This window comes from Musa acuminata, chromosome BXJ1-6, assembly GCF_036884655.1.
Source record: "Musa acuminata AAA Group cultivar baxijiao chromosome BXJ1-6, Cavendish_Baxijiao_AAA, whole genome shotgun sequence".
NCBI lineage: Eukaryota > Viridiplantae > Streptophyta > Magnoliopsida > Zingiberales > Musaceae > Musa > Musa acuminata.
The window spans coordinates 43,452,487-43,478,330 of NC_088332.1; the positions used below are offsets into that span (position 1 = coordinate 43,452,487).

Consider the following 25,844-nt stretch of genomic DNA (forward strand, 5'->3'; position numbering starts at 1 on the left):
ATTAAAAAATATTTTTAAAAAATTGTCAGTTAGCATCTCAATTTTTTTTTTTTTTCTGAATATTTTTATTTTTAAAAATGATATTACCCATGTCGATAATCGCATCCGCCCAACATCATCACCCTCATCGTCCTCGCTCATAACCCCCTCCCCTTAGGTGACGATGGAGGCAACGATAGTCCTCACACCCCCTCCCCTATGCCACGTGTGAGGACAACGAGGGCAAGACGATTTTAACAAGAGCTAACGAAGGCAAAGGCAAATCCGACGGAACAGATAAGAGAAGAGTTAGGGCGACAATCCTAACCACTTGTGTTATGGGCTAGGTGTACAAGGGTCTGAAGAGAGCTAATGGGATCTACAAAGGTAGAGACGATGCAGAAAAGTGAGGGCAATAGTGTAAAATGAAGGCAACGATGAATCCAACGTAAGAAGAGTAAACTAATTATTTCACACAAGAGAGAAAGCACTCTATGAAAATTTTTGAAAGTTGAGACCTAACTAAGAATTTCTCAAAACTAGAGGGTTTTTTTTTTTAATTCACCTTGTACTCTTTTATAATATGTTGCCGTTGTGTTTATCAAAATTTCATATGGCATAAAAATCATGGCATAAAAAGACTGTTTTCATTTGTATTGTCTCATATGTAATCAACCATGAAGGCTTGAATAAATCGGATGCACCTTTTGTTAAACACCAATTTGGCTATCTGCCAATGGTAGTACATAACATTATGATTATACAATCAACTCTTACATGTACATATAAGAATTTGCAGGATTTTTCTCATTTTTGCTGAAACTTCTGACCACTACATTGATGAGATGTAGATGTGCCATTTTATTCTTCAACTTAGTAATCACAATTTATTTTTCTTGCAATAAACCTATAAACAATTTGTCTACATTCTCATGCTGAAAGGAAACATCTTTATCTAAACTAAGATAGTGAGGAAAGTTGAAATAGGCTGACAGCTCAATAAGTAAAGAAGCAATTGGAAATGTGCACATTCAGTTTGGCATAAAATACTGGTATCATTTCATTTAGGGAAAAAGGGACAGTTTGACCTTTTAAGAACAGAATATTCTATTTAGATGTAAAGGGATAAGATCACCCAGATAGACATATGTAAACAAACTTCACAAAGAATCTAACAGCCAAAATAAATCTATATCAGTATACAAAGTAACAAAAAAAAAAAAAAGTTAGGGAATACCCCAAAGGACAAAATAAAAGTCATGAATTCGCCTGCTGATGATCTGAAGAGGACCTCAATAGAGCTTCTAGGGCTCCGTCATGTTTTCGCTTAGCAACCTTCTCGATTTCCCTAACGATTTGTACATCGTCAGGTTTTAAGTATGAAGCAAACGCCTTAACCACAAAACGCGGAAGCAATGCCAACACCAAGATGCAGAGTAAGCAGAGCCAAAATAATTTGGTAGCCATTAGATTATTGATGGCCCTGACATATATAACAAATATGTATTAGAAATATGCTTTAAAAGCAACAACCCTTTCATGCATGTATGCAGCCATCTCTTAAAGAGTATGTTCTGATGTATTGATTTCTTTCGCTATGAATGAACTTGCATTTAGTCTTGTCAGATTTAATTAATTTCTCAATGCTTAAGTAGGATCCCTGAATTTACACTAACGATTACATGAAAATGCCGTACTGACTTAGAAATTATGCATGGACAGAAACTAAAATTGCAGGGAAAGTTCGAGAGGAAATACCAGTAACCAGGCATTGAAGGTGAGGCATCTATTGCCACTATACAACCCATTGCTATAGCTGTGACACCCCACAAAGTCACAAGTAGAATCCAGTTCCAACTGAACACATCCATGGCCAAATGTATGTTCACCAACAGGACAACTGAAACAATCCATATATCTCCTAAGCTGGAGTCATCTAATGTCCCTGAATAAAAGAGAAAAGGAACAAAGGCGGTAACTAGGCTCTGCCAAACGGAATCCAGCATAATCAGAACAAACAACTTTCGGTTGTAACGTTCATCTCTAAGCCCAGGTCCGTAGAGTTGGGGGTAACTTAGCAGAGTCCCATGACTCAAATCCTGATCATATATTCCAACGATTACAGTCGGAAGTGCAGTATAAACAGCTGAATATAGAAACCCACTGGCATCAGTTATAGGGCTTGTCAAACTGAATGCTGAGAAAAATGTGTACCTGCAGTTAACAGCCCATAAATTTCAGTTAATGTATTTCTCACATGAGGCAATTGTTATTCACTATAGATAAGCAGCATGATCAGATAAAGGGGGAATCTTAAGATGTTAGAGACCTATACAAGAGTATCCCTTAGCCAATACATACACAACCACAGCCACCACCTGATATGCAAAGTTCACGAAGAATAGGGCAGAAACTACAAAAGAAATTACCTTAGTCTTGTTCAATCAAGATGTATCATGAGATAAGGTAGGATGATCTCAGATTATGCAATCATCCAAGAATAACGTCGCATGAAATTAAATTGGGTTAAGGTCCATTTTAGCCTATGTGGTTTTGGCCATGGACCTCTTAAGCCCTTATGGTTTACTCGTGTTTAAAATAACCTATATATTTTCAAAAACGTAATATACGAGTCCCTCCCGTCAAGTTTGAGTTAACAAACATTAAAGTCTACTTACGTGACATCCTGACTAATAATAAATCATTAATATAATGATACATGCAATTTAGGATTAAGATTCATTTTAGCCCCTGTGGTTTTGGCCATGAACCTCTTAAGTCCTTATGGTTTACTCGTATCTAAAATAACCTCTACATTTTCAAAAACGTAACATATAAGCTTCTCTCGTTAAGTCTAAGTTAACAGACGTTAGAGTCTGCGTATATGACATGTTGACTCACAATAAACCATTAATATAATAACACGTGTAATTTAAGTTAAAAAAAACTAAGACCTCCATCAATGACGGAAGGAGGCATCGTCGTGGAAGCGAGTGCTGCTGCTGCCTAGCAAGGCGTTATATGCACGCAGCCTCTCCCGCATTGATGACGAGTTCATGAGCTTTCGGATGTCACTTGCCAGCTCCAAGGCGTATGCCACTAAGTCGCCCATCACGGTGCTGCCCGCCACCACGAATGGCACTCACTCCGATTCCGACGAGTACCACAATACCTTGTAAGCCACCTCCCCCGGGATGCATGACATCACGAAGATGGAGAGCAGGCGAAAGGAACGATTGAGCTGGTCCATGTATCCCTCCTGCACCCGCTCGCTCTCCTCGACCAACTTGTCGAGGAAGAGGAAGCGACGAAGGCCGTAGCGATGGACAAAGGCGAAGAGCCAAGATAGGAGAGGTCGAAGGCGGAGGTGACGGAGAGTTGGACCACCACGTCATAGGCACGACGGGTGGGGGCGCAGAAGAGGACGAAGTGGGAGGCGGTGGAAACGAAGATGCCCAAGAGGAGGAAGAGGGACCAGGAGACCATTGGGTGCCTAGCGTCGGACTGGTCGACGCACATCCACTTGAGGCAGGACCGGAAGCTCATGAGCTCATTATTAGCGCAGGAGAGACTGCGTACGTACGATGCCCTACTAGGTAATAACAACTCGGTGCTGCTGCTGGTGGTCGCTTCCACGACGACGCCTCCTCCCGCTATTGATGGAGGTCTTATTTTTTTTAACTTAAAATACATGTGTTATTATATTAATAGTTTATTGTGAGTCAGCATATCATATAATTAGACTCTAACATCTGTTAACTCAGATTGACATAAGAAGCTTATATGTTACGTTTTTGAAAATATAGGAGTTATTTTAGATACAAGTAAATCATAAGGGCTTAAGAGGTCCACGCCCAAAACCACGGGAGCTAAAATAAACCTTAACCCTAAATTATACGTGTCATTATATTAATGATTTATTATGAGTCATCATGTCACGTAAGCAGACTCTAACGTCTATTAACTCAGGCTTGACGGGAGCGGCTTATATGTTATGTTTCTGAAAATATAAGGATTATTTTAAATACGAGTAGACCATAAGGACTTAAGAAGTCTATGGCCAAAACTACAAAGACTAAAATGAACTTTAACCCAATTAAATTGCAAACTAATAAACAAAAAGATCATCAAATTATTGCAAATGTCATACTACCATGCAAGGGAGAACTTAAATAAAAATTAGAATTGTAAAATGATTAACATTCACATTTAATTAAACTTATTCTTGAAAACCGCCATTAAATTTTGAAGGAATGGTCATTCATTAAATGACAATCAATTAACTTCACCTCAAAAGAGAAAATGTACCGATGAGAAAATATAACTTGGACTGAATGCACACAATCATAAAGTGTAAGTTGATTTAAATGCAAAACCATACAAAACAGCACACATTGATATGCTCTATTAGTCTCTGATCATTCCTATTCAATTAAGCTAGATAATTAACAAGTCAAACAACTAACTTATCATAGTTTTGAAGCATGTCACAAAATATGTTTTTTTGGATCCATCCAAATAATTTTGTATAACTTAATTTGCATGAACATGAAAAGATCTTAATATCCAATATTAAGAAAGTCATATACAAGACAAAGAAAGCAACATATAACTGCTCTCCTCAACATAGAGAAAGCAACAGGGAATATATTTGAAAATTAGATGTAATTTTGAGACTTTAATTTTAACCATTTCTTGTTTTTTATAGTTTAGGTTTATATCATTTCCTATTCAAAGTAGAAGCAGACTATGATTTCAGAAGATTAAAGGGACTACAAGTATCGCTTATGATGCTTACCAGAAAATCAAGAATACAACCACAGAATTCCTATAAAAGTTGTAAATAATCATGTAACCTATGCGTTGGTAATTCCAGTGACCATGTACGAGTAAAAGCGGAACCAAAAATCTGAACTGTCCTATGGCAAAATCTGATGCCATAACTGCTTGTCGGCCCTCCTGGCCGCTGATGCCAATGCCAACATCAGCCATTTGTATCATTGAGACATCATTTGCACCTGGTCCATAAGGAAAAAGATCATGTTACAACTTACAAGTATCAATGACAAGCTCCCTCATGTTACCATAAGATTCTTACCATCACCAATGGAAAGAGTCATGTCATTTGTTCTCTTCTTTATAAGCGCGACTATTCCAGCCTTTTGCAATGGAGCCACTCGGCAACACAAGACCACATCGCATGTAGTGGCTACTCTGTATAGCTGCCTCACCCAGATGATGGAGAATCAGTATGTAGAAGGAGCAAATAAAAGAAGAAACTAAAGACAATAACCTAATCAGTATTTACCCCATCTTCTAATTCAGTTTCAAGAATATGAACCAACGTAGGGCCATCAATAATTAAGGCCACAGGAACTATAGCAGAACCAGTGCTCCCTCCATCAGTCTGTGTTCTTGAAATTGTCAGTTTTTCACACATGGTAATGGCATCTTCAAGACTCTGTTTACAGGATTCCTTGGAGTGGCTGTTTATTATGATTTGGCTCATATTGTTGGATATAAGCTTACATGAATACCCAATAGATATAGCAGTTTCTCGTTTATCCCCTGTTAGAACCCAAACCCTCATTCCAGCTTTTCTTAGAGACTCTATGGCCTCAGGCACACCTTGCTGCAGTTTATCTTCAATTCCAGTAGCCCCCAAGATTCTGAGATCAGACTCTACCTGGCTTGCAATGTCACCAAGTAGGTCTTCCCTTCCAGATAATGATGTGCTTGCTATATTATAACAAGCCTTCCAGTTCTCAAATTCTCTGCCACTCAAATCCCGCATACCAATTACCAAAGTTCTTAGACCCAAAGAAGAGTAGGCGTGAAGATGCATCTCAGTTGCACGTACTATCTCCAAATCAAAGGATCTATCAAGAATGCTGAACATTGCACTATCTGCACCTTTAACAAATAGTTTTACAGAATTGTCAGGGCAGCAAATTACAGCTGACATTCTCTTTCGGTCACTATCAAATGCATGAAGGCCCAAAACTTCAAACCTGAACTGACAACAATGACAGAATTCAACAAGATAATGGCTTCTGCAAAGAGATGTTGAAATAAAATTTACTTGTACACAAAATACAGCAAATCATTTAGTCAATTGTCATTTGCAAACAAATGAGCATGAGATCCAATAGAAGAGCATGGTTACTCATTGTGAATCATCACACTGTCACGGACTTAGCTGATTTTGCCTAAGTCGTGCAGCACCCTTACAAATCTATCCGTAAAAGGTCAGCCTTCCCGAAACCTCTTGTGGTCCCTTAAGAACTTACAACAGAGAAGACGGATTAGAGAACTTGTTTAACTCGGGATCCACAAACAATCATTTCAGCAAGTACTTGATAGACAATACAAATTATAAACATGGACTTCGCAAGCTATGAACGGTCATGCGACAAAGGGTCCAAGGTGGTCCACCACAGACCAAAGCCCTCACAAGTACCCACATGACACTACTATGGAACAAGACAGCAAACCAACTCTAGAAAATACCCCAAAGGCCCATCTAACCATGTGCTACCTGGGTAGCTCCTCGGTGTTGTATTGGTTAACACTCTGCACCACTCTACAGAGTTAGAAAATCTCCAAAATGGCTACTTGGATAGCCTGTTTCTAGGCAGTTATGCCTCTATGTGACGACTACACATAACCAACGTTTATAAGCCTGAAACAGCCACAAAGCCAACCAAACTAGGTTTGCTAGGCCTACTGCAAGTCCTCTACATGCTATGCAAAGCATGAACAAAAGATATGTATGTCTGATACGGACATACATGAGCATTCAATTGAACGCTCTGTGTACAGCTTTGTCCGTGACAACACGGATGATTTGAGAAATCGATTTGAGAAAAAGATATGCATCTCCCACTTCATATGCTGTAATAATGGACCAAGAAGTAGTCGATACTAAACAACTGCAAACATATCGAATCTTGAATTAGTCAACATCCTAGGTATACTCTAGATATGCTAGGATGATGGTAATGAGAGTTAGAGATGTCCACCAAAAAGACCACAATTATAAATAAAATCTGTTTCTTTCTTTAAAGTAAACAGATCCAAAATATGCATCTCCCGATTTGAGAAAAAGATATGCATCTCCCGCTTCATATGCTATAATAATGGACCAAGAAGTAGTCGATACTAAACAACTGCAAACATATCGAATCTTGAATTAGTCAACATCCTAGGTGTACTCTAGATATGCTAGGATGATGGTAATGAGAGTTAGAGATGTCCACCAAAAAGACCGCAATTATAAATAAAATCTGTTTCTTTCTTTAAAGTAAACAGATCCAAAATATACCTTATTTGATACAAATATAAAAAAAAAATCCAGAAAACTAATACAATTAGAATACAAAGGTTCCAATTGTTTTGCAAACTTCTAAGCAAGTTTCTTAGCATCAAGTGTAGCTTGATAATTCACCTAGTTCATGCATTAACATGGTCTTATTTGACCAAATTAGGCTGTCATGCACCTCCAAATAAGATCTCCTTGCTTAACCACAGTGGACAAGCTGGTGGCTAAGCCCCAAGAGTCAGCCCAGTTCTTGTCAGGGCCTCAGTGCTGCTTGGAACCTACACTTAGTTTTCTCCAGATGCAATCCATGTCCATGTCAAATTCCACGCCCATGGCTCCCAGTCAGGCCCATCACCCCTCCAAATCAGGTCCTAACACAGTCTAAGTGCTACCCAAAAGCCACTGGAATTAGCTCTCATTGGACCATCATACCAGGTAGGACAAGGGCATCCTATGCATGCAAAGGGTCAACTTCCCTAACATGACCCCTTGACACATACGTCGACCAAGGAGATCAGTTGACAGAAGAACTTGGAGTAATGGCATTCTATTTTGACTAGGGAATCATACTTCCAAAAGGGAGATGCTTCATCTTTGCCACATTTTGGCAATAATCACCTCTTGTAGAATTCTCTGAGTTCTCCACTCATTATCTTTATTTTCACTATAATGAAATAGGCTTCCCTACTACATCTTAGAATGATGAAGCAAGACTTTCTACAAGGCAAATCCTTCTAGAAAAGAAAGGGCATGGAGACAGCATGTTAGTCATTTACTTATGAACTAAATTTATTCTATACGAGTGACAATTTGGAAGTCAGTTATACGATTCATGGGAAAGTTAGGAACCCTTACAAGACCCTTAAGTTCAAGAATGCATGAGGATCATCCAGGTTATTATGGGTCTAAATGTCCCGGGATACGTTGTAACCCACCTGATTAATAAAAAGTCTCATGTTACCCAGCATATAAGTAAACTTCAAGCAGTTTTTTAGAGTCTCAAGAATATTGCACGCCCTTACTTTTTAGAGTATTAATCGAGAACATTCTTGATCGACACCTATAGAAATTTAGCACCACTAGAACCAGATGATATGAAAAAACCTAGGAATGCAACACCAAACAACTGAAAAATGACAGAAAGAAAGGAGTACCTCTGTCTCTCCCCAAGAACATCAATGGTAATATGCCCGGATGTTCTTTCTATTAGCACAAAACCATAGGCTGCAGCAGCATACACCAATGCCTGTTCGTCCGGCGAGTCACCCTGATAATCTATCAATTTCACTGCTGGATCAGATGTATCCAATACCTGAGGCACAATGGTGTTACACGTAGCCAATGCAAGGAAAAAACTAACAGCATATAATCCTGCTTCTGTGTCCCTCTCGGTCTCTAACAGTCTCAGGAGCTTGCGGTCAGTATTAACCATAACTTTCGGCCTCCAAACTTGACCATCAACTGCTAGCAACATGATAGAGTAAGTGATTAATGATAGGTTAATCACATCCAAAACATAATCAGAAGCACAGTTCAATAGTCATCTTGAAACAAAACATAGTACCCAGTGTTCATAACCTAGTGAAAATTCAAGAGCAACCAGGACATAAAAAGAAATAATTTCTAATGAAGTGCAATGTGGGTGCTCCAGTGAAGGAAATACGACCAAAATGTAGCATACATTCTACTGCTAAATTGAGAGGGACATCACATAGCTACAGTTCATTTATCAAGAAACATATATATTGGTATTATAAACCACAAGGGAGCAATTGCAGAGAAGATACTACCTATGGTGGGATGAGGGGCAATCTCGCCGGGTGTCAGAGGCTCTCGACAAACATAATCAATCCCATGAATACTGGCACACTGGAAGACCATCTTATTCTCCGTGAGAGTTCCGGTCTTATCCGAGAACACATACTTGATCTGCCCCAAGTCCTCGTTTATATTCAAAGCCCTACACTTGAGCTTGTTGCCGGTCGCCTCATGGCACATGCTCTCGTCCTGGGTCATCATGAACGATTGCATCAACCTCGACAGCTCCATGGATATGTAGAGCGAGATGGGAATGAAGTTCTGGAACCTAAAAATGGACTTCAGAAATGCGAACAGCATCTCCAGCCCTAATCCATTATACAAGTAATCCCTTGGCGGAACCCTGGAGTAGTCCTTCCGCCGATAGAACGGCAAGGTGTCCAGCTTATCCCTGTTGCTGTGAAGCCAAATCACAGTAGAGATCGCGATCAGTGAGCAGATTCCGACCATTATGACGGCGAGCACGATGATTTCGCGGTTCATGCGGGTCTCCAACCGACTGCGTTTGGAGGGCGCGCCGGAGTTGTTGAGCATTACCTTGGTCTCCGTCCCGATGTAGACGGCGACGCCGACGACCCAGGAGGTGTTCTTGATGTCGCAACCGCGGAGGACGATGTTGGTGGGACCGAGCGGGATCCTGGGGCCGTCGCCGCGGAGCTCGATGGTGGCCTGGAATCTATAGATGTTGAGGTTGGGTGGCTCACAGCGGATGATGGCGCCGGCTAGGGCCTCGGGGGCGAGCGCGGCGGTCTCGAGTTTGGCGTAGCAGCTCTTGAGGTTGGACTCGCCGTCGAGGTTGATGGTCTGCACGTAGGCGACGCCGGTGGGGTCGCTGGTGGCGAGGAGGACCATGTCGCAGGGGATGGTCTCGTTGGCCCCGACGCGGACGAGCTCCCCGACGCGGATCTCCTTCCACTTCTTCCTGACGGTGGAGGCGGCCTGCTGTGAACGGAGGGGGAGGACGGAGGCGGGGCGGTTGTTCTCGGCGGTGTCGGAGCGGTGGCGCTGGTAATCCTCGTAAGCGTCCTTGATGGCGGTGAGAAGGAGAACGGTGCCGAGGGGGAGGAAGGCGGTTTGGCGGCCGAAGACGGTGAGCTGGGGGATCTGGTTGAGGAGGGCCAGCGCCAGGAAGTAGATGTAGGCGACGCGGCGGAACTGCTCGAAGAGGTTGCGGGGGATGAAGGTGAGCAGGGAGTACTTGGTGGTGCGGATGGCGTTGCTGGCGGCCACGTCGGCGCCAGGGGACGAGGACCGGTCCGGGTCACCGACGAAGACCAGGCGGGCGTCCTGGGGGTCGCCGGCGGCGGAGGCCATGGAGGGGAGGAGGGGGAGGGAGAGTTTGGCAGGGGAGGAGGAGGAGCTCAGCATTCCGGTGAAGGAGGTGGAGGAAAAGGGTGCCACCACTGTTTCTTCTTATTAAAGAATACGTCGACCCAACCGGAGGCCTTTTGTCGCAAATGCTTTACTGGAAGCGGGTCCCAGTGGAGCCGTTGAAGAGACTGTCCGCTTGTCAAGAAGAGACCGAAACGGGGCAGATTTGTGCGGGAAGCGAATGACCTCCGAGGAGTTGACGACGGAAGTCCTTTTTCGATGTCTGCGTGGGCCCCGGTCCCACGTCAGTGGAAAGACGGGCACGGATATTGGGTTGCCGCGGAGACGAGTAGCGAAAGTGTTGCCCTTTTGTTTCGCGTGCGCGCGACGACACTCCGTTATGGAAGTCACGACATACGCGCCGACGTGGCGAGTGGGCCGGCGCTGACCGCACCTCAAAATATCGTGATCCAATAATTTAGAATCCGTAAACACCGCCATCAACTTAATTATGAGCATAATCGTAATAGATTGACCTCACGCATACACTAAAGTTGATTCTCCTTCCACGCCATATGTGGAATTAAACTAAGATGTCGCGTGCAAAACATGTAGCAAAATACACAAAACATTGTTCGTACTAAAACACATGATGCGTAGGACAAAATACGAACCGAGTTCTCATGGTCGACAAGGTCATTGTGATCTCCGATGAACATGGGTGCATGGGAATCTCCAAACCTCTTCACATGGTCATCGTAATCTCTAATCATAACTTAAATCACCATCGACAAAACACGTCACAGCTATAAAATCACCGGTCGATTGATGTGCACGATATATGAGGATTTATCAGATTGTGGATTTGGGCTTCACTTGTCGGGTTGGGCTGAATTGGTCAGCCTGGGAAGAATAGTATGCGTAGGCGCGCACTTGCAGCGGAAGAGACTGGACCGTGATGGATGCCTGTGGCGGTCGATGTTGTCCGAGGAAGAGAGAGAGGAGGAGTGGGGTCATCTCCATCGCTGAATAAGTAAAGGGCTGAGAGAGGGGATGAATGTGGCCTGCTGCGCTGCCTCAAGAAGCATGCAGGCGTGTCTCTGCAATGTTGTTAAGAGAAGAGAGAGAGACAGAGAGATTGGGATGACAGAGAGGATTTTTTGGATTTTGCTGTTGCCTGATAAAGCGGAGACAAATCCATGCGTCGGTTTTGTGTTCTTTTGGATGAGGGAGGAGGCACCGACTCGCTCTCTCATATTACTACTACGTGTGGTGAGTTGAGCCAACGCCAATGGTAGGGAGCGAGGGAGAAGCACAAAGGAAGTTGAAAGAGAGAATTTAGTAGCAAGCAGTGGAAGGGGGGAGTCTCAACAAAATTAGTGTTTGGGTGCGCCAAGAAAAAGAGGAGGAGGACCCACCAGCACACATCCGGCCACGCAGCAAATCCTGCGCCCGATATTATTCCTCTCTTTCTTCAGCTTCGCTGACGCCAAACCAGCAAAACGATAACACGAACATGTCCGAGCCGCGACACGAGAGAGAGAGAGAGAGAGAAAGAGAGAAAAGAGAGGTTACCAAACCGGCCCGTTACAGAATGCAGCGATTAGAATAACAGATGGTTGAGTAGAATATTGCTATTCCTACAATCAACATGTTGGGTCTCACATATCAGACAACGGGAGATGTCACATCATCTCCGACGCTTATATAGGGTGATTCAATGAACCTAAATAAGGGTGTTCTAGTTTCCAAAGTGGTGGCCATGAACATTGTTGTTCTTTACACTATACAAATAGAATAATTAGGGCATGTCATTTGGTGAAACTAAGTTGAATTCTACAAAGAAGAATGTGAAGGTTCTTCTTACTAATATATTTGGAATGCTACCTAATCCTAATATATTAGTGATGAATTTCAATGATGGTACTAAGTAAACCAAATTCAAAGGGGAGGTTAAGGTTGGATTCTGTTGCTGTTGACTTCTTCCATCCGTTTCATTAAGAATCCATGAGATGCCTCTGGTTGAAACCAAATCCTAATTCTCATGCACCACACACAACAATGTCAGATACAAGAAAGGAAATGATAAAGTTTCTTTAAGTATCAATTGTCCAAGCCAAAATCAACTTCCATTTTGATTGCTCCCCTCTTGAAATAAAATTCTTATTAGGACCATCAGGAGTTGAAAAGGAAAAAGGATGAAAAGAATTTGGAGTCAACATGCATGATCCAACATATTACACCAAATAAGGAATGTAACTTCCATGATGTCAACAAGCTTGAAAGCAGCATTTCAATTTGATAGCTTAAAACAAAAAATTGTGGTCCATCAACCATGATTGCTCACAAGCAAACTTAGTAAGATGTGAATTGAGAAAATGACCTATAACTGAACTAGTCCTTCTAACATGTTTGATAGTGATGGAAGATTGGCACATTTAATCTCTCTCTCTCTCTCTCTCTCTCTCTCTCTCTCTCTCTCTACAGACACACACACACATATATAATAAATATATAAATATATATATATATATATATAATTAATTACTGAGGACACATATAATTTAGGTAACTAAGAAAACCAAAGTGGGAATTGAATACTTACAAAGTAGCTCAGGAAAAGACACAGGAAAAAGGGCAAGAGTTGGGTCAAAGAAAGAGGCTGATATTGTTCTTACCTTGGTGCTCGTTTTACTTGTGCTTTGTCTTCTTGTCGAGGAATACATGGCATGGCTGCGGTCTCACTTAGCTTCGCAACAATTGGCATGCACATATCTATCAGTGGCAGAAAAATATTATGATACAACACAAACATGTCTGCTATTAGGTTTTCACATGGCTTTGAACACAAAAAGTTGAGCAAATGCATGTACCACCATGGCTGTTGTGATTGGTGAACAAAGCATTCACCAACCAGGACAGTCGTGAAGGAACTGCTGTTCTTACAGGAAGATGAAAACCCACTCATGCCAAGAAAAAGGAGCAGATCTACATGCTAGCTCATGTGACTTGATGAGTGGTTCGAGACCTTGCTGGACTTTGTGGATAACATAAGTCCATGGTAGCATGGAATAGGTCGAAAGACTTTATGAGCTCCTTTGTTCAATTTGTCTACACGCTGTAGGAGAATCTAGTGCATTCCATACATCTATCACCTCACCCAGATCTCTGCCTCTTGTCTCACCTAGAATTTTAAGATAGTATACTTTTTCTAAGAGAGAAAATAAGTTGAGAACAGTCCCTACTCTCTTTTTCTCTCCAACGTTTATGAAATGATCCAGAAGTATAACACCTACTACAAGAAGGCTAATGTAGACCTATTCATCTCCTTCTTTGCAAAGTTGATGACTTCTTTCCTGCTTTGCTTAAGCTTCAGAAGGACATCAACTGGTTGTCAAATTAGGATCAAAGGGGTTCCTAAGTTTATCATAGCAAAGCTGGCTGGTGGTTAACAAAAAGGAGTATGTCAGCTAAGAATGGTTGAGAGGTGACAATACATCACTTGGTTGTGTCTCTATCTACCGGGGTACTTTTCTTCTCTTTTTTTATTTCCTTATCTCTTATCAGGAAGGGAAATATTCTTATAGGAAAAGGGGACCGTTTCCATGAACCATTTTGTTGTTGTTACTTGCTACACCATGTATTTACTTAGGATTCTTTCCCATCCAATGAGCTATTGCCTGACCAAGGAATCTATATGCACTATAATCCAAATGGCTGTGGCATCAGAATTAGTCAAGAACAATTTATCAACATTATATTTGAGAGGACTCATTAAGTGGAAAAAAAAATAAGGCATTCTGTTATATGTGCGCATCAAATGATATATTTCTCCATACAAATAATCAAGTGTAATGGCCAATCCTAGTCAATGAAAACAAAGTTCAATAACAAGGTGCTGTGTTTTTTTTCAACCGGAACATGTTCTGTGGAGTACAGCTTGTGTTTCAGCTACCCAAGAAGACAACTAGATATAAGAGAATGTAGTATCTAAAGGCAAGGTGGTTGATTTAAGCAGTCAATATTGACTCAGAAAAGGTAAATGCTTGGAATTCTATTGCACTCATTCAAGAGACATATTCTTTCAGAGAAGCAAACAAGCAACCAAGCGGAAGAGAATAAAAGTGGAGGCAGGCTGATTGGTCCACGACACAATGTGTTCTGAAAGTGTTCTTGTCCTTCCAGTATATACACATATAGGTATTTAGTCGTCAACTGCAGTATAAAAACAGATATCTGTGAAGATTGATTGGCTACAAGATAAAAAGACTTGAATGAAGGCTGATTACACAGTGATGCTTCTGTATTGAGAATTGGGTGCAATGGACCTTCTCTAAGATACCGTAAAGAACTAAATAACCAGCTACCTTATGAAGTCTCAGTGTTTGTCAGAATGCACCTGGTCGAATTAGATGATCCAGATTCTTTAGAGTAATTAACCTATAAAAGAATATGGCATGTATTTATAATCGTTTTAGTTTTTATTCTCTGTTGTAGCAGGAGACTTTTGTCTGCTTGCGGGATTTCTTTTGCCTGCAATTGTTTGTACACAACATGCAGTGAAAGATGCAAGGGGAGAATAATTATGGCCCCAAGATGATGCAATCATTCTGTAGTCACATTGTCTCTTAGTTTGTGGCATATAATATTATTCCTAGTATTCTCGTTTTTGTTTCATAACTTAAAACTCTTTCTGAGAACTTAGCTAGTGGATGCAATTTACCCGAAATTCTAGCAGACAGAATGATGCCTTTTGATGGTGAGATTTAAATATTGAGAAGGCCCAGAAAACACAATCAATAAACTATTAATTGTGACCACCAAAACAGATTGCCTGAAAATTATATATATATATATATATATATATATATATATATATATATAAACATATGCATGTATATATACATTGGATGTAAAGAAATAAAGAAAGGATAAGCATGGGAGGTAGGAACGGGACAAAAGTCTAAAGGCGCAGTACAAGTTCCACCAAATAGAAGTTAGAGAGGCATATGATGCAGCACAAAAGTTTAAAGGCACAGTACATCTTCCACTAAATAGAAGTTATAGCAAACATCAGATGGTTACTGTACTAATTCTATATGCTTTTTGTTTTTCTTTTGGCACCTTTTCTTTGCTTTGGAATTGTAAGATTGGTGGGGAGGTGGAAAAAGACGAGGAAAGTTCTGATGGCTTTGTTGAGTGTTAGAGAGACAGAGGCCACCATCACATATAAAAGTGTGTGGGGGGACTTGGAGTCCCAGACCCACACGAGCGGTTCTTCTTTGAACCTGTGCTTGCAAACCCCAAGTTCCCACACCCTCCTCTGAGCTATCAGTCTCAGGAAAAAAAAAAAAACAAGCAGAGAGAGAGAGGGAGAGAGAGACTCGTGTGGTTTTCTTCCTCCCAAGCATGTTGCTGTCTTTGCTGTCCTTTATTTGAGTTTCTTTCTTGGTGAACATCTCTTGGGGTCCTCCACCATCTCTCTTTGCCTTATTTTTTAAAGCCCTATCATCTTCAGACTTGCCACCAGAAGCGGCTATTCATCAACTCCTCCTCGCCTGCTCACATCTCTGGAGTCCTCGTCGGGTCATCCTGGTCCTTCGACTAAAACAAAGCAAAGCAACAAATGGCTCCGAATGAGCTAAAGCTCACGGGTGACATGGGGTTCCTCCCTCCGGTAGCACCACCATTTGTTACAGGCTCTACCCATGGAGAGAGGGAATGTTGGGGCTTTCAAGGCTTAGCAGAGGGGCATGGGAATCATGGGGATCGAAGGAGCAACAGGGAAGGCAAGGAGGAAGAAGCTGGTTATGGTCATGTTCACGGGAACGAACGGCAGCACAGGCCATGTGCTAGGGGTCATTGGAGGCCAGATGAGGATGCCAAGCTCAAGGATCTTGTCTCTCAACATGGTCCCCAGAACTGGAACCTGATTGCAGAGAAACTACAAAGAAGATCAGGTACTCCAAATGGAAAAGAGAAGATCTTTGTCAAGAAAATCAAAGAACTCCACCCACCAGTAGTAGTTCTCTAATTTTCTAGCTTAATCCAGTCTTCCTTATCGTTTATTGGAAGGAAACTAGAGAAAAAAGAAAAAACCTGATCCATCTCCGTGTCTTGTAGAATAAATACATTGATGTGTTCTGCTGATTCATCTTCTTTCTCCTTGGTTCTGGATTTGGTTTTGTATTTGGGTAGGGAAGAGCTGCAGGCTGAGATGGTTCAACCAGCTGGACCCAAGGATCAACAGGGACGAATTCAGCGAGGAAGAAGAGGAGAGGCTGTTGGCTGCCCACAGGCTTTATGGCAACAAGTGGGCACTGATCGCCAGGCTCTTCCCTGGCAGGACAGACAATGCAGTCAAGAACCATTGGCATGTGATCATGGCCAGGAAACAGCGGGAGCAGTCCAATGCCTGCAGGAGAAGAAGGCCATCTGCTTCATCCTCTATCCCTTCCCTGCCTCACTCCCTCCCTAATAGGAAGGTGGTCAACCCCAGCAACAATGCATGCAGTGGTGAGTCAACCATCACCAGCACCAGAGATGAATCTGCTTCCACTTGCGCAGACCTTTCTCTCGGTTCCTTCACCAGCAGGATTGTTCCCAGCTTCCCTAATGGATACAGCCCCTCCCACCAGCCACATTCGTATCAAGCATTCAATGGTATGACCTTTCTTTCTGTTCCTTCAAAAATCCTCGCGTGTACTGCATTCTGATTTGGCTTTTACTTCTCTTAACCTATGCCATGCCCTTTTTCTATTTCCATCTCTCTTGTGTTCAATATCACACCTTCGTTCTGGAGCGTGATCTCTGTTAGTTACTTTACCCAGGGTCTGATGGAAAGGTGGTGACTACGAGTAACAGGATTTATGCGAAGCATGGTGACTCTGGTGGAAGCTTTTTCACACATGGTGTTCCCAAGATGTTGGTCCCAGGGTTTGATCAGTCTGATTGCACTGGCACCGGTTCAGCTTCTGGGGCTTCAGCAAATGAAGCTGTGGTCTACCACATGACCAACAACACTCTGCACCATGGTGAAACAGAACATGGGGGAGAGAAGATCAGGTTGCCCTTTTTTGATTTCCTAGGTGTTGGAGCAACATAGGGAGGCTTAGTAACTCCTTAGGTACACTATATCTATAAAGGGGGTCCTTCTATAACAAAAGGAAGAGAGGTTAGAAAGAGAAAGGGCAAGGGGTGTTGAAGAACTCTGATCGTGTGTTGTCTATCCTCTGAGCTTTGTTTAAATTTTCAGATCAAACCAATTGATATGATGTTGCTTTATCCTATGGACCAAGAAAACATCTCGGAAAGTCTCAGGTACATTCTAAGTTGCAAGAACAGTGGAACTTCATCTCTCTTCTGCTTTGGATTCTAAATGCATGACAGTGGATGCATGTTCATTGCAAATGAAAATTTTCCTAAAAGCATGATTGTGTCCAGAAGTACTGTGGGTTAACAATCGCATTGAATAGGAGCTCTTTCACTAAATGAAGATTCTGTGTGCATGTCTCACATATGTGCATCAACTAATATACATATATATGAAAAATGAAAAAAAAAAATCCATGCATTCGTTTAATTACTGAAAATTATTCTGGTGAATCAGTTTAAGATGAATCTGGAAGGATCCATCTTGTTTTCTTTTTTCAAATTTTCCCTAGTTCCACTTAAGAATTTTCAAGTAGAATTCATGGACAGATAAAAAGATGTGACCAAGATAATATGTGAAGGTAAATTTATAAAACCATACTTCAAAAAAAAAAAAAACTAAGCTCCGCGATAAAGTTGATACATACCGGGACACGTTTCTGAGCAGGAAAGCTTCTTTGACAAATACTGGGCATATTTATGTTTGACCACCATCAGAGGTAATTTATGGACATCTGATCATAGAAGTATCATTAATGTAAATAACAAGTAGAGATTTTCTTTTGAGCAACAAATCTACCACAAATATAGGAGAGAAAGTGCCTACCCCGTAGATTAGGGCTATTAGGTCCATCCAGGAATAGAGTAATGTTGTAGAATGAAGGCTGGATGCTGCAGCGTAGAGCTTTTTCAAAATTGAATGGTTGTCCTTGCCGTGAACTTTAGCACAAGCTTTTGCATGATTGCTCTACGAACCACTTCTGCAACACAGCAATAAAATCAATATTTAGCAAGTCCAAGAATGGTGCAACCCCATGCCGCCAGCATCTCCTTTCGTGATGACCATGACACACTTACCCATGGGTGAAACTCTAGTTTCCCACGGTTAAAAGCGTCAAGCTAAGCGTTCCAAAACGTGGCTCCGAGTGCCACAGTGGGAACCAGCAAGGCCAAGTTTGGCTTCTTCTTGTGCTGCAACTCCACATCATGTCCTCGGCCAGACTCTCTGCCCCCCAGCGGTAACGGCCTCCCACCCCCCTTGGTAGGTGGAGGGTTTGGTAGCCGGTCTGACACAAAATCCTAGGGTTGGTCATGATTCCCACGTACCATATCGGGTAAGAGATCAGCAGGAGTTGTTGGGAAGCAGAGGCCTTTTGTGTTGGCTTCACCTTCCGACTTGGGAGGCTGTTGGGTGCTCAGAGATGCTGAAGACTGACAGCCCCAGCTCAATCTGACAGTCCCAGCTCAATCATGGTGGTGACCAATAGTTACATTCAGTGAGAAGCTGAGAACCTTAAGAGAAAACATAGACCCCAGCCTGTTAGAGTCGATGCTTTCATCCACCTGACTGAGTGAACATAGTCCTCAAACCAGTTAGACCAATCCTTGGAGAAGAAAGCAACAGAGTAAAAAGCTGGAGTAAGATACATGTTACTGCCTAAAATTATGTTTGCTTTAGTAAAAAACGAAACTGTATGTGTCATACAGATGCTCAATGCTAGGTTATTGCAGTTGTACCCTGTTCTAAGATTCCAGAAAAGCAGTCTGCTTTCATTTAGAGAGCTGTCCCTGACAAAAGACTATGGCTGGGACTCCCTGGGGGGATGCTCCATCTCTCTTCGTTTTAGCTTAATGCAGAGAGGCAACTGTATCTTTTCTCCACCTTCACCAGTGGCTACGCCATCATGGTTGCTTGTTTGACGCATCCAACCTAAGGAGGTGCCATTTATGGGGTGTGGCAGGTGGTTCAAGAGACACCACAGCCAGATCCCACGGGTTCATAAATGTAGCTAAATGCTGCTGCTGAGTGCAGAGATTTGGGTGTTCCTTTCAAGAAGGATTTCAGCAATATGGACTCGAGGGTGGGAGAGAGAGCAGCAAGAAGAAAACTGCTGAAATGCTGCTGTCTAAAGTACTTAAATACTTATCCATGGTTTAATTTGGTTCTTTCAATTATAAATAACATGAAGAGAGAGAGAGAGAGAGAGAGAGAGATTCATGATGATTCTCTAACCCCAATTTGCACATACTTACATTACATATTTAAATGAATCTTTGAGGAAAAGTAAACGCACCTGCTTTGCATTAGTGAATGGATGTCCACCATCTTTTGCTGGGCCTAAATTTCACAGAGCAGGTACAATAGACTGTTAGTGCCATCACCAACATTATTAAGAGAACAGAAATAATATGACACCAGCAGATAAATAATACTAACACAAATTTAAATGTTTCTTCAGATTTTTTTTCCCCTCCGCAAAGAATTAAGAAAGCACCTCCTTTCCCATGCAAACATGCAACTTAAGAGGTATGAGCCCATTCAAGCAACATTGCAGATACAATGTCATAAAGAAAAAACTCATATATTGTTTTGTTTTATCCAACACCCAGAAAGCACTAACTGAACTGAAGGCGCAGCAATAGTTGACTTGGGAGAACCAAACTTAAAAATACTTATCTAGCATGCATAAACATTGCTGGTCATGTCATCACTTCAAAGGCTATCGAAATATACTTAAAATCATAAGTACAGGTGTCACACAGGAAGTCTAAAAGGCATTCAACGACTCATGCATTATACTCTTAAAATGATATGGCTACTTTTGGTCGGTGATGCCATGCTATCTTTAAACAATAACAGCAGAAGGAACTGTCGGTACAACCTGCTGAAGAGTCGCTTGTCAACATCAAAAATGGAATCTTGCTTAGGTGGTTCACCACGACTTCCGAGTAGTATAATAGACCTTGGAACTAACCACAAAAGCTCAATTGAGTTTTCGCAGCTGTTGGAATCTCATCCTATGGGCCGCCAAAGAGAGGAGAACCGACGGTCGTAAAAGCTACGTTGCCCATGCTTGGGAGCAATTTAAGGTTTTGGTGGTGGTTCTGGGGCCACTTAACTGCTGCAAAAGTCTCTGTCAGGATCACTTAACATACAAATATATACACGTGTTGCCTAGAGAATGCAAATTATTTATCAAAGAACAGCATGATGAGAACGAGACATCAATCAATTGGGAGGGGAGGATCAAGAGAGGAATGCCAAGCATATGAATGAAGAACCTATGTGTCAGCAGATAGATCATGCTAAAATCTAACCATTAACTTTCCAGATAAAATATATAAGGGATGCATGACAAAATCTCAATGTTTGCCATGATTCATCAGCATAGCATGATATTCCTGCTTTGATGAAAACAATCACAAACTGAAGAAAGGAATAGCAGTGTTCAGAAGAGAGGATAGCAATGAGATGGATCTCATGAAATTCGATTCTCCAATACTTCTTCAAACAACAAAGAACCATGAGTTTCAAATTTGTTGGGAATGCTTGGAGGGCCCTTGATAAGTTGTGTACAGTAATGGCAATGCCAACAATAAACAAGTATCCAGAAAAACAAAAAAATTCTAAAATGACAATGACAAAGCCAGTGTCAGAAGTGACAATATAATAACAAAAAACCTTGATTGAGATGCCATTTCATGAAACATTGATTACTCATAACATGCAACAACAAGCATATGTACTTGGATCCTATACCTACAGTGAAAAAGGGGGTGTCCACTGTATGAGGTTCTTGGCCATGTGGAATACAGGATGGTTCAGTATACACAGGCTTATCTTTATTAAATAGATTAATTTCATGACTCGAACATTGGTCATGCAGGACATAAGGGAAAAACCTCACCATGGTGTGAAGGCTCGGCTTTCAAATTCCTGTAGCTGTCAATCAAAATCACTAACCATCTATAAAAATTATGATCAATTCTTCAAGTTGAAATTGGTCCCACTTTCCACTTTCCAATCTCCTTTTCTCCCTTTTTGTGAGCATCAAAGCGATCATCTCTTAAGAAGACGTAAGTTATGGAATGCTGCATCAGAATACCTGGCCAGAAAAGCCAGTAAGCTAAACAAAAACTATTGTGTATGGATAATAATCGTGTCTTGCAACATACAAAAATATTAAAGGAACACAGACCAAGTTGACAGTCATCTATTCAAGTTTACATGACAAATGTACTAACCTTCATTTTTTACTTGTAAAAGGATAGCAGCACAACGATAAGGCTCTGCACTGGATTGGCTTCTTTACTAACAGATGTATCATAAGTACTACCCATAGGTCAGAATTACCACTCAATTTCCTAATTTGATGAAATGATATTAGCATCCTTTACCAAAATTTCCGAAAGCATTTTTCTCACTTTAGATGTGCAAAGTTGCATAACTTTTACCCCAACTTCATGCACAAGGTCTCCATTGAAGGTTCTCAAAACACGGTTGGTGACCTTCTTAGTAGCCTATGTGGACATAATAAGGTGAGCATCCAGAATAAAGTTTATGTAAGCGAGGAATCAAGTCAATAATATATAAATGTTTCATAAAGAAATAAACTCTTCAGGTGAACCAAATCACCCCGTAATTTTTCAAGGATGGTACAGCCACTCACTAACATGATGTGCGAGTCTACATGTGCTACCCCATACATCAGGTTTGTGAGATGCCACATCACCCTTGAAGAATTACAATGGTAATTTGGTCCGCCTAAATAGCTATTTTACTCTCATAAAATACGTAATTTCTTTTAAGTATTAATGATCATACAGTTTTATGGTAATTCATTCAAATTTATTTAATCTAAAAAGAGAAGACAAGTTGCCCTGATGATGTTGGTTCTTCACATTTTTTGGGAAAAAAAACAGTGGGTCAAACAACATAGACCCAAGGACTACAAGGCCATCTGAAACTACAAGTAGGTTATAAGGCCCATTTAGCCAATTCAGGTTCATAATACCCTCCATGAAATTGACCCTCTGATCCTGGAAAGTAACATGTCAAATCTTATTTTTAATGGACTTTTGTAAGTGGATCCAAAATGAATCAGACAATTTTTCAATGTGAATATCTCCCGATATTCTAGGATGGATGATAAGTAGCTCAGTTGAGGAGCCCAATGTCCATTGATATACGAAGATGATTACCGAATGCTGTAAAGTCAATATACTAGTAACCTACAACCATGGTGACAGGTTCCTCACAAGTCAATGTCTAACAAGAGAGGACTAGATTAACTGATGACATGCCATAAGATGTAATCGAGGCAATTAAGCACCTCCTAAAAAGAACCAAGTATCAGTGATATTTTATTTTCAGAATGAAACAGATGTCGATAATGTAAACTAAAAACAGTTGTTCTGTGAAGCAGAAAAAAATTGTGGATGTTATCATCACATAAGAACATCAACAATATAATTAGCAAGGAGAAAACATGATTAGACATATGTAAAGCTAACATCCATGCTTTATCGAGCGGTATAACTGTAATGCTGGATTGGGGAGAGGCGTGGTAGACATTAGAGATGCAGCAAAGTGGGCATCCATGCTGAATAGCAAATTTCAGTACTACAAGTTCTGTGAAGCAATCAACATCGGAAGAAAACGGAAGAAAGCATTCTAACCATCATCGCGTTCTCGGTTCTCTGATCCAGAAACACCAACGAGAACCCCAAAACACTACTTCTGCATGACAAAGGAAGGAGGACAACCCATTGCTTGAAGATCTTGGGAGCGCGGGGTAGAAACACCATCTCCTAGAGGCGCTTTTCTCGGCGGCGGGTGCTCTCCGACGATCCAAGAAGACCATCCAACGTCGACGCGCCGCTAGTTAGACGTCGGCTTCGGAGGATCTGCTATCGCTGCCGTGGAGCAGGCGCCCTAATGAGACCGCCGGTTGCGGTTTTGCGGGACACCTCAGCCACGGGCGATATAACAGACATCAACTGAGCCCCAAAAACCGATCCGAATCCGAAACCGACATTTTCGGGTATAGGTATTCAAAATTTAGATCCGTTGTGGTACCGAGTCGGGTACAGTTCCTAAATACTATATATATATGTATATATATATATATATATGTATATATATATATGTATGTATATATATATATATGTATATATATATATGTATATATGTATATATGTATATATATATATATATATTCTCAGGCAAAGTTCCCTTGTCAAAATATATTTTATATATATATATAGATAATATATATATGTAATATATATACTGATTACACTCACCGTTCCACAGAGACAGAATATTACATGACAAAGGACAGAATTCATGGGCGGGTGATCATCCTCCTTTGTTCACCTCAGCCTTCCTCCTCGCCCACCATTCTGATGATGCTCTCTTCTGCCACTCCAATGAGGCTCGGATGGCAGAAGAGAATGCCAATAAACGAAGAAGGAAAAAGAAACGAAGAAAAGAGAACGAGGAAATCAGCAAGTGCAAGGTCATCAATGACGAGGGCCATTCAAAAGAGAGGCCCCTCCCATGACCCAATTTGTGCTGCTAGCTATAAGACTTGATCGAACTGCGTGCTACTGGAAGCAAGAGGAAGCTGGAGCTGGTTTGGAGTTATGGAAGCGTTCAGAACTGGCCTCCCAAATACGTCTGCCCGAAGCTCCAGTTCGGTGGCGCGACGTCCATCGAGGTGACGGAGAGGCCGTCGCTGGTGGTGACGCTGAAAGAGAGGGACTCGCCGTCGAGGTTGCTGCTGCTCTGCCAGTTTTGGCCCCAGTTGCGGCTCATCGGCTGCCACCCGGTTCTTGACCCTTTCACTGACACGGCCACCACGTCTCCCGCACCCCCGACGTTGGTGATCAGAACCAGATTGAAGTAGGAGTGACCATTAATGGTGAATCTGATTCCTCCCTTCTTCACACAGGAGACCCTGCAAGGCGAATCCATGGATATTATACGAACTTTCGAGGGCCATAGGACATGGTCCAAGGAAGTGAGTACGAGGTGCTGATACCTTTTGTATTGGACTGGGACGATGCCTGCTTTATACTGTGCGATCTTCTCGAAGACGGGCTGAGAGAGATCAAAGTGGTGCCGGGGCGGATTGCACCACCCTCCATCGTCGTTGGGAAGCGCGTTGTTTGGAGGGCAGAAGTTAGTGGCGGTAATGACGATCGAACCCTTGAGGCACCACTGCCCGCCCGCGCATTTGATCTCGAAGCACGCACCGCAGCTCTGCCCGTTGTTGAACAGAGCCGTGCTCAGTGCAGCGCTCTCGGTGCCATACCCTTGGTCGTAGAGATTACCATAACCACATGCCCCTCCTGCGACAAAGATCGAAGGAGCAACACCATGTCAGGAAGGTTGGATGAGCTGTGGCGAATCGCTGGTGAAGTGGAAGCTTACCCATCGTCCCAGAAGCATCACCACCTCCATAGAAGGTAGCGTGTGCGTCGATCCATCCACCATCACCTCCATGAGCGACTCCGAACATGATCAAAAGGGTGACGAAGGAGAACAAGCTAGGAAACGCCATGTCCCCACACCGGAACAAGCAAAGAACTCGACTGGAGTGGAGAAGCAGAGGGTTTTTTGGTGGTAGAAGACAGTAGAGGGTGAGTGTATATATAGATGAGAGGTTGCGATGGTATGAATGAGAATAAGATCAAATTGGACTGGCGGTAGAGCAGTGTCTCAACCAAAACTAAACAGCTCAGCAAACTGGTACGAGAGGACAGCCAAATTTTCTATGCCTTGTTCTGCTAACCCTACAATATCAGCTTCCTATGGCCTACAAACTATTGCGAGCTTACTTTTAGGTGGGTCGATTAAAGTCCTTTTGCTGATTGAAGTCATCCGGAAATAGTAAATATTATTTACTTTTCTTCTCCTCAAAACTGAGTTGGCATCTTTCTTATTTTGTATCTGTTCGAGGATGAGAGAAAGCACCAAACTCCCGTTTTCGCTTAATTTACTGAACTTAAATGAACTTTGGTGTCTCTTTCGAGGAGATAATTATGCTCGATGCCTAAGACTGGGTTACTGTTACTGTTACTAAATTAATGGCAGAATCTGAGTTCAGGAGCTCAGAATAATTAGCAGCTACTACTAAAGTACGTGGTTTAAGCTTGAAGTTATCCCATGAAGTTTTCTTTGTGGAACTCCTCAGTGAGTCGTCTTCTTATAAGCTGTATTATATTGCTTCTGCTGCATGCACATGGTTACTGGTTT

General features: G+C 41.9%; 3 protein-coding genes across 3 annotated transcripts; 1 reads left to right on the forward strand and 2 right to left on the reverse strand.

The window, feature by feature from the left end:
- Positions 1-1,014: 1,014 nt before the first annotated feature.
- On the reverse strand, positions 1,015-10,524 carry LOC103975108 (phospholipid-transporting ATPase 1). Its single transcript, XM_065189187.1, has 7 exons — positions 9,091-10,524; positions 8,455-8,761; positions 5,288-5,990; positions 5,078-5,201; positions 4,778-4,997; positions 1,738-2,193; positions 1,015-1,462 (listed from the first exon to the last, which is right to left on the reverse strand). The coding sequence occupies exons 1-7, from the start codon at positions 10,484-10,486 to the stop codon at positions 1,237-1,239; spliced, it is 3,432 nt and encodes a 1,143-aa protein (XP_065045259.1). The 5' UTR covers positions 10,487-10,524; the 3' UTR covers positions 1,015-1,236.
- Positions 10,525-15,682: 5,158 nt separating this feature from the next.
- LOC103989650 (transcription factor CSA) lies at positions 15,683-17,713 on the forward strand. Its single transcript, XM_009408565.3, has 3 exons — positions 15,683-16,389; positions 16,628-17,092; positions 17,260-17,713. Exons 1-3 carry the CDS (start codon positions 16,056-16,058, stop codon positions 17,532-17,534), a joined length of 1,074 nt encoding a protein of 357 aa, XP_009406840.2. The 5' UTR covers positions 15,683-16,055; the 3' UTR covers positions 17,535-17,713.
- Positions 17,714-22,992: 5,279 nt separating this feature from the next.
- Positions 22,993-25,215, reverse strand: LOC135677177 (expansin-A15-like). The gene is made up of 3 exons (XM_065189188.1): positions 25,020-25,215; positions 24,628-24,937; positions 22,993-24,543 (listed from the first exon to the last, which is right to left on the reverse strand). Exons 1-3 carry the CDS (start codon positions 25,147-25,149, stop codon positions 24,240-24,242), a joined length of 744 nt encoding a protein of 247 aa, XP_065045260.1. The 5' UTR covers positions 25,150-25,215; the 3' UTR covers positions 22,993-24,239.
- Positions 25,216-25,844: the final 629 nt, after the last annotated feature.

Excerpts from the sequence above, each read along its gene's own strand:
- LOC103975108 (XM_065189187.1), bottom strand. The coding sequence starts at position 10,486 with ATGCTGAGCTCCTCCTCCTCCCCTGCCAAACTCTCCCTCCCCCTCCTC. Across the intron at positions 8,762-9,090 it reads TGCCCCTCATCCCACCATAG|TTGATGGTCAAGTTTGGAGG; the intron begins GTAGTATCTTCT and ends TGTTGCTAGCAG. Across the intron at positions 2,194-4,777 it reads GTTGTATTCTTGATTTTCTG|GTACACATTTTTCTCAGCAT; the intron begins GTAAGCATCATA and ends TGTTAACTGCAG.
- LOC103989650 (XM_009408565.3), top strand. The coding sequence starts at position 16,056 with ATGGCTCCGAATGAGCTAAAGCTCACGGGTGACATGGGGTTCCTCCCT. Across the intron at positions 16,390-16,627 it reads GAAACTACAAAGAAGATCAG|GGAAGAGCTGCAGGCTGAGA; the intron begins GTACTCCAAATG and ends GTATTTGGGTAG. Across the intron at positions 17,093-17,259 it reads TTCGTATCAAGCATTCAATG|GGTCTGATGGAAAGGTGGTG; the intron begins GTATGACCTTTC and ends TACTTTACCCAG.
- LOC135677177 (XM_065189188.1), bottom strand. The coding sequence starts at position 25,149 with ATGGCGTTTCCTAGCTTGTTCTCCTTCGTCACCCTTTTGATCATGTTC. Across the intron at positions 24,938-25,019 it reads TGATGCTTCTGGGACGATGG|GAGGGGCATGTGGTTATGGT; the intron begins GTAAGCTTCCAC and ends TCTTTGTCGCAG. Across the intron at positions 24,544-24,627 it reads GTCCCAGTCCAATACAAAAG|GGTCTCCTGTGTGAAGAAGG; the intron begins GTATCAGCACCT and ends TTCGCCTTGCAG.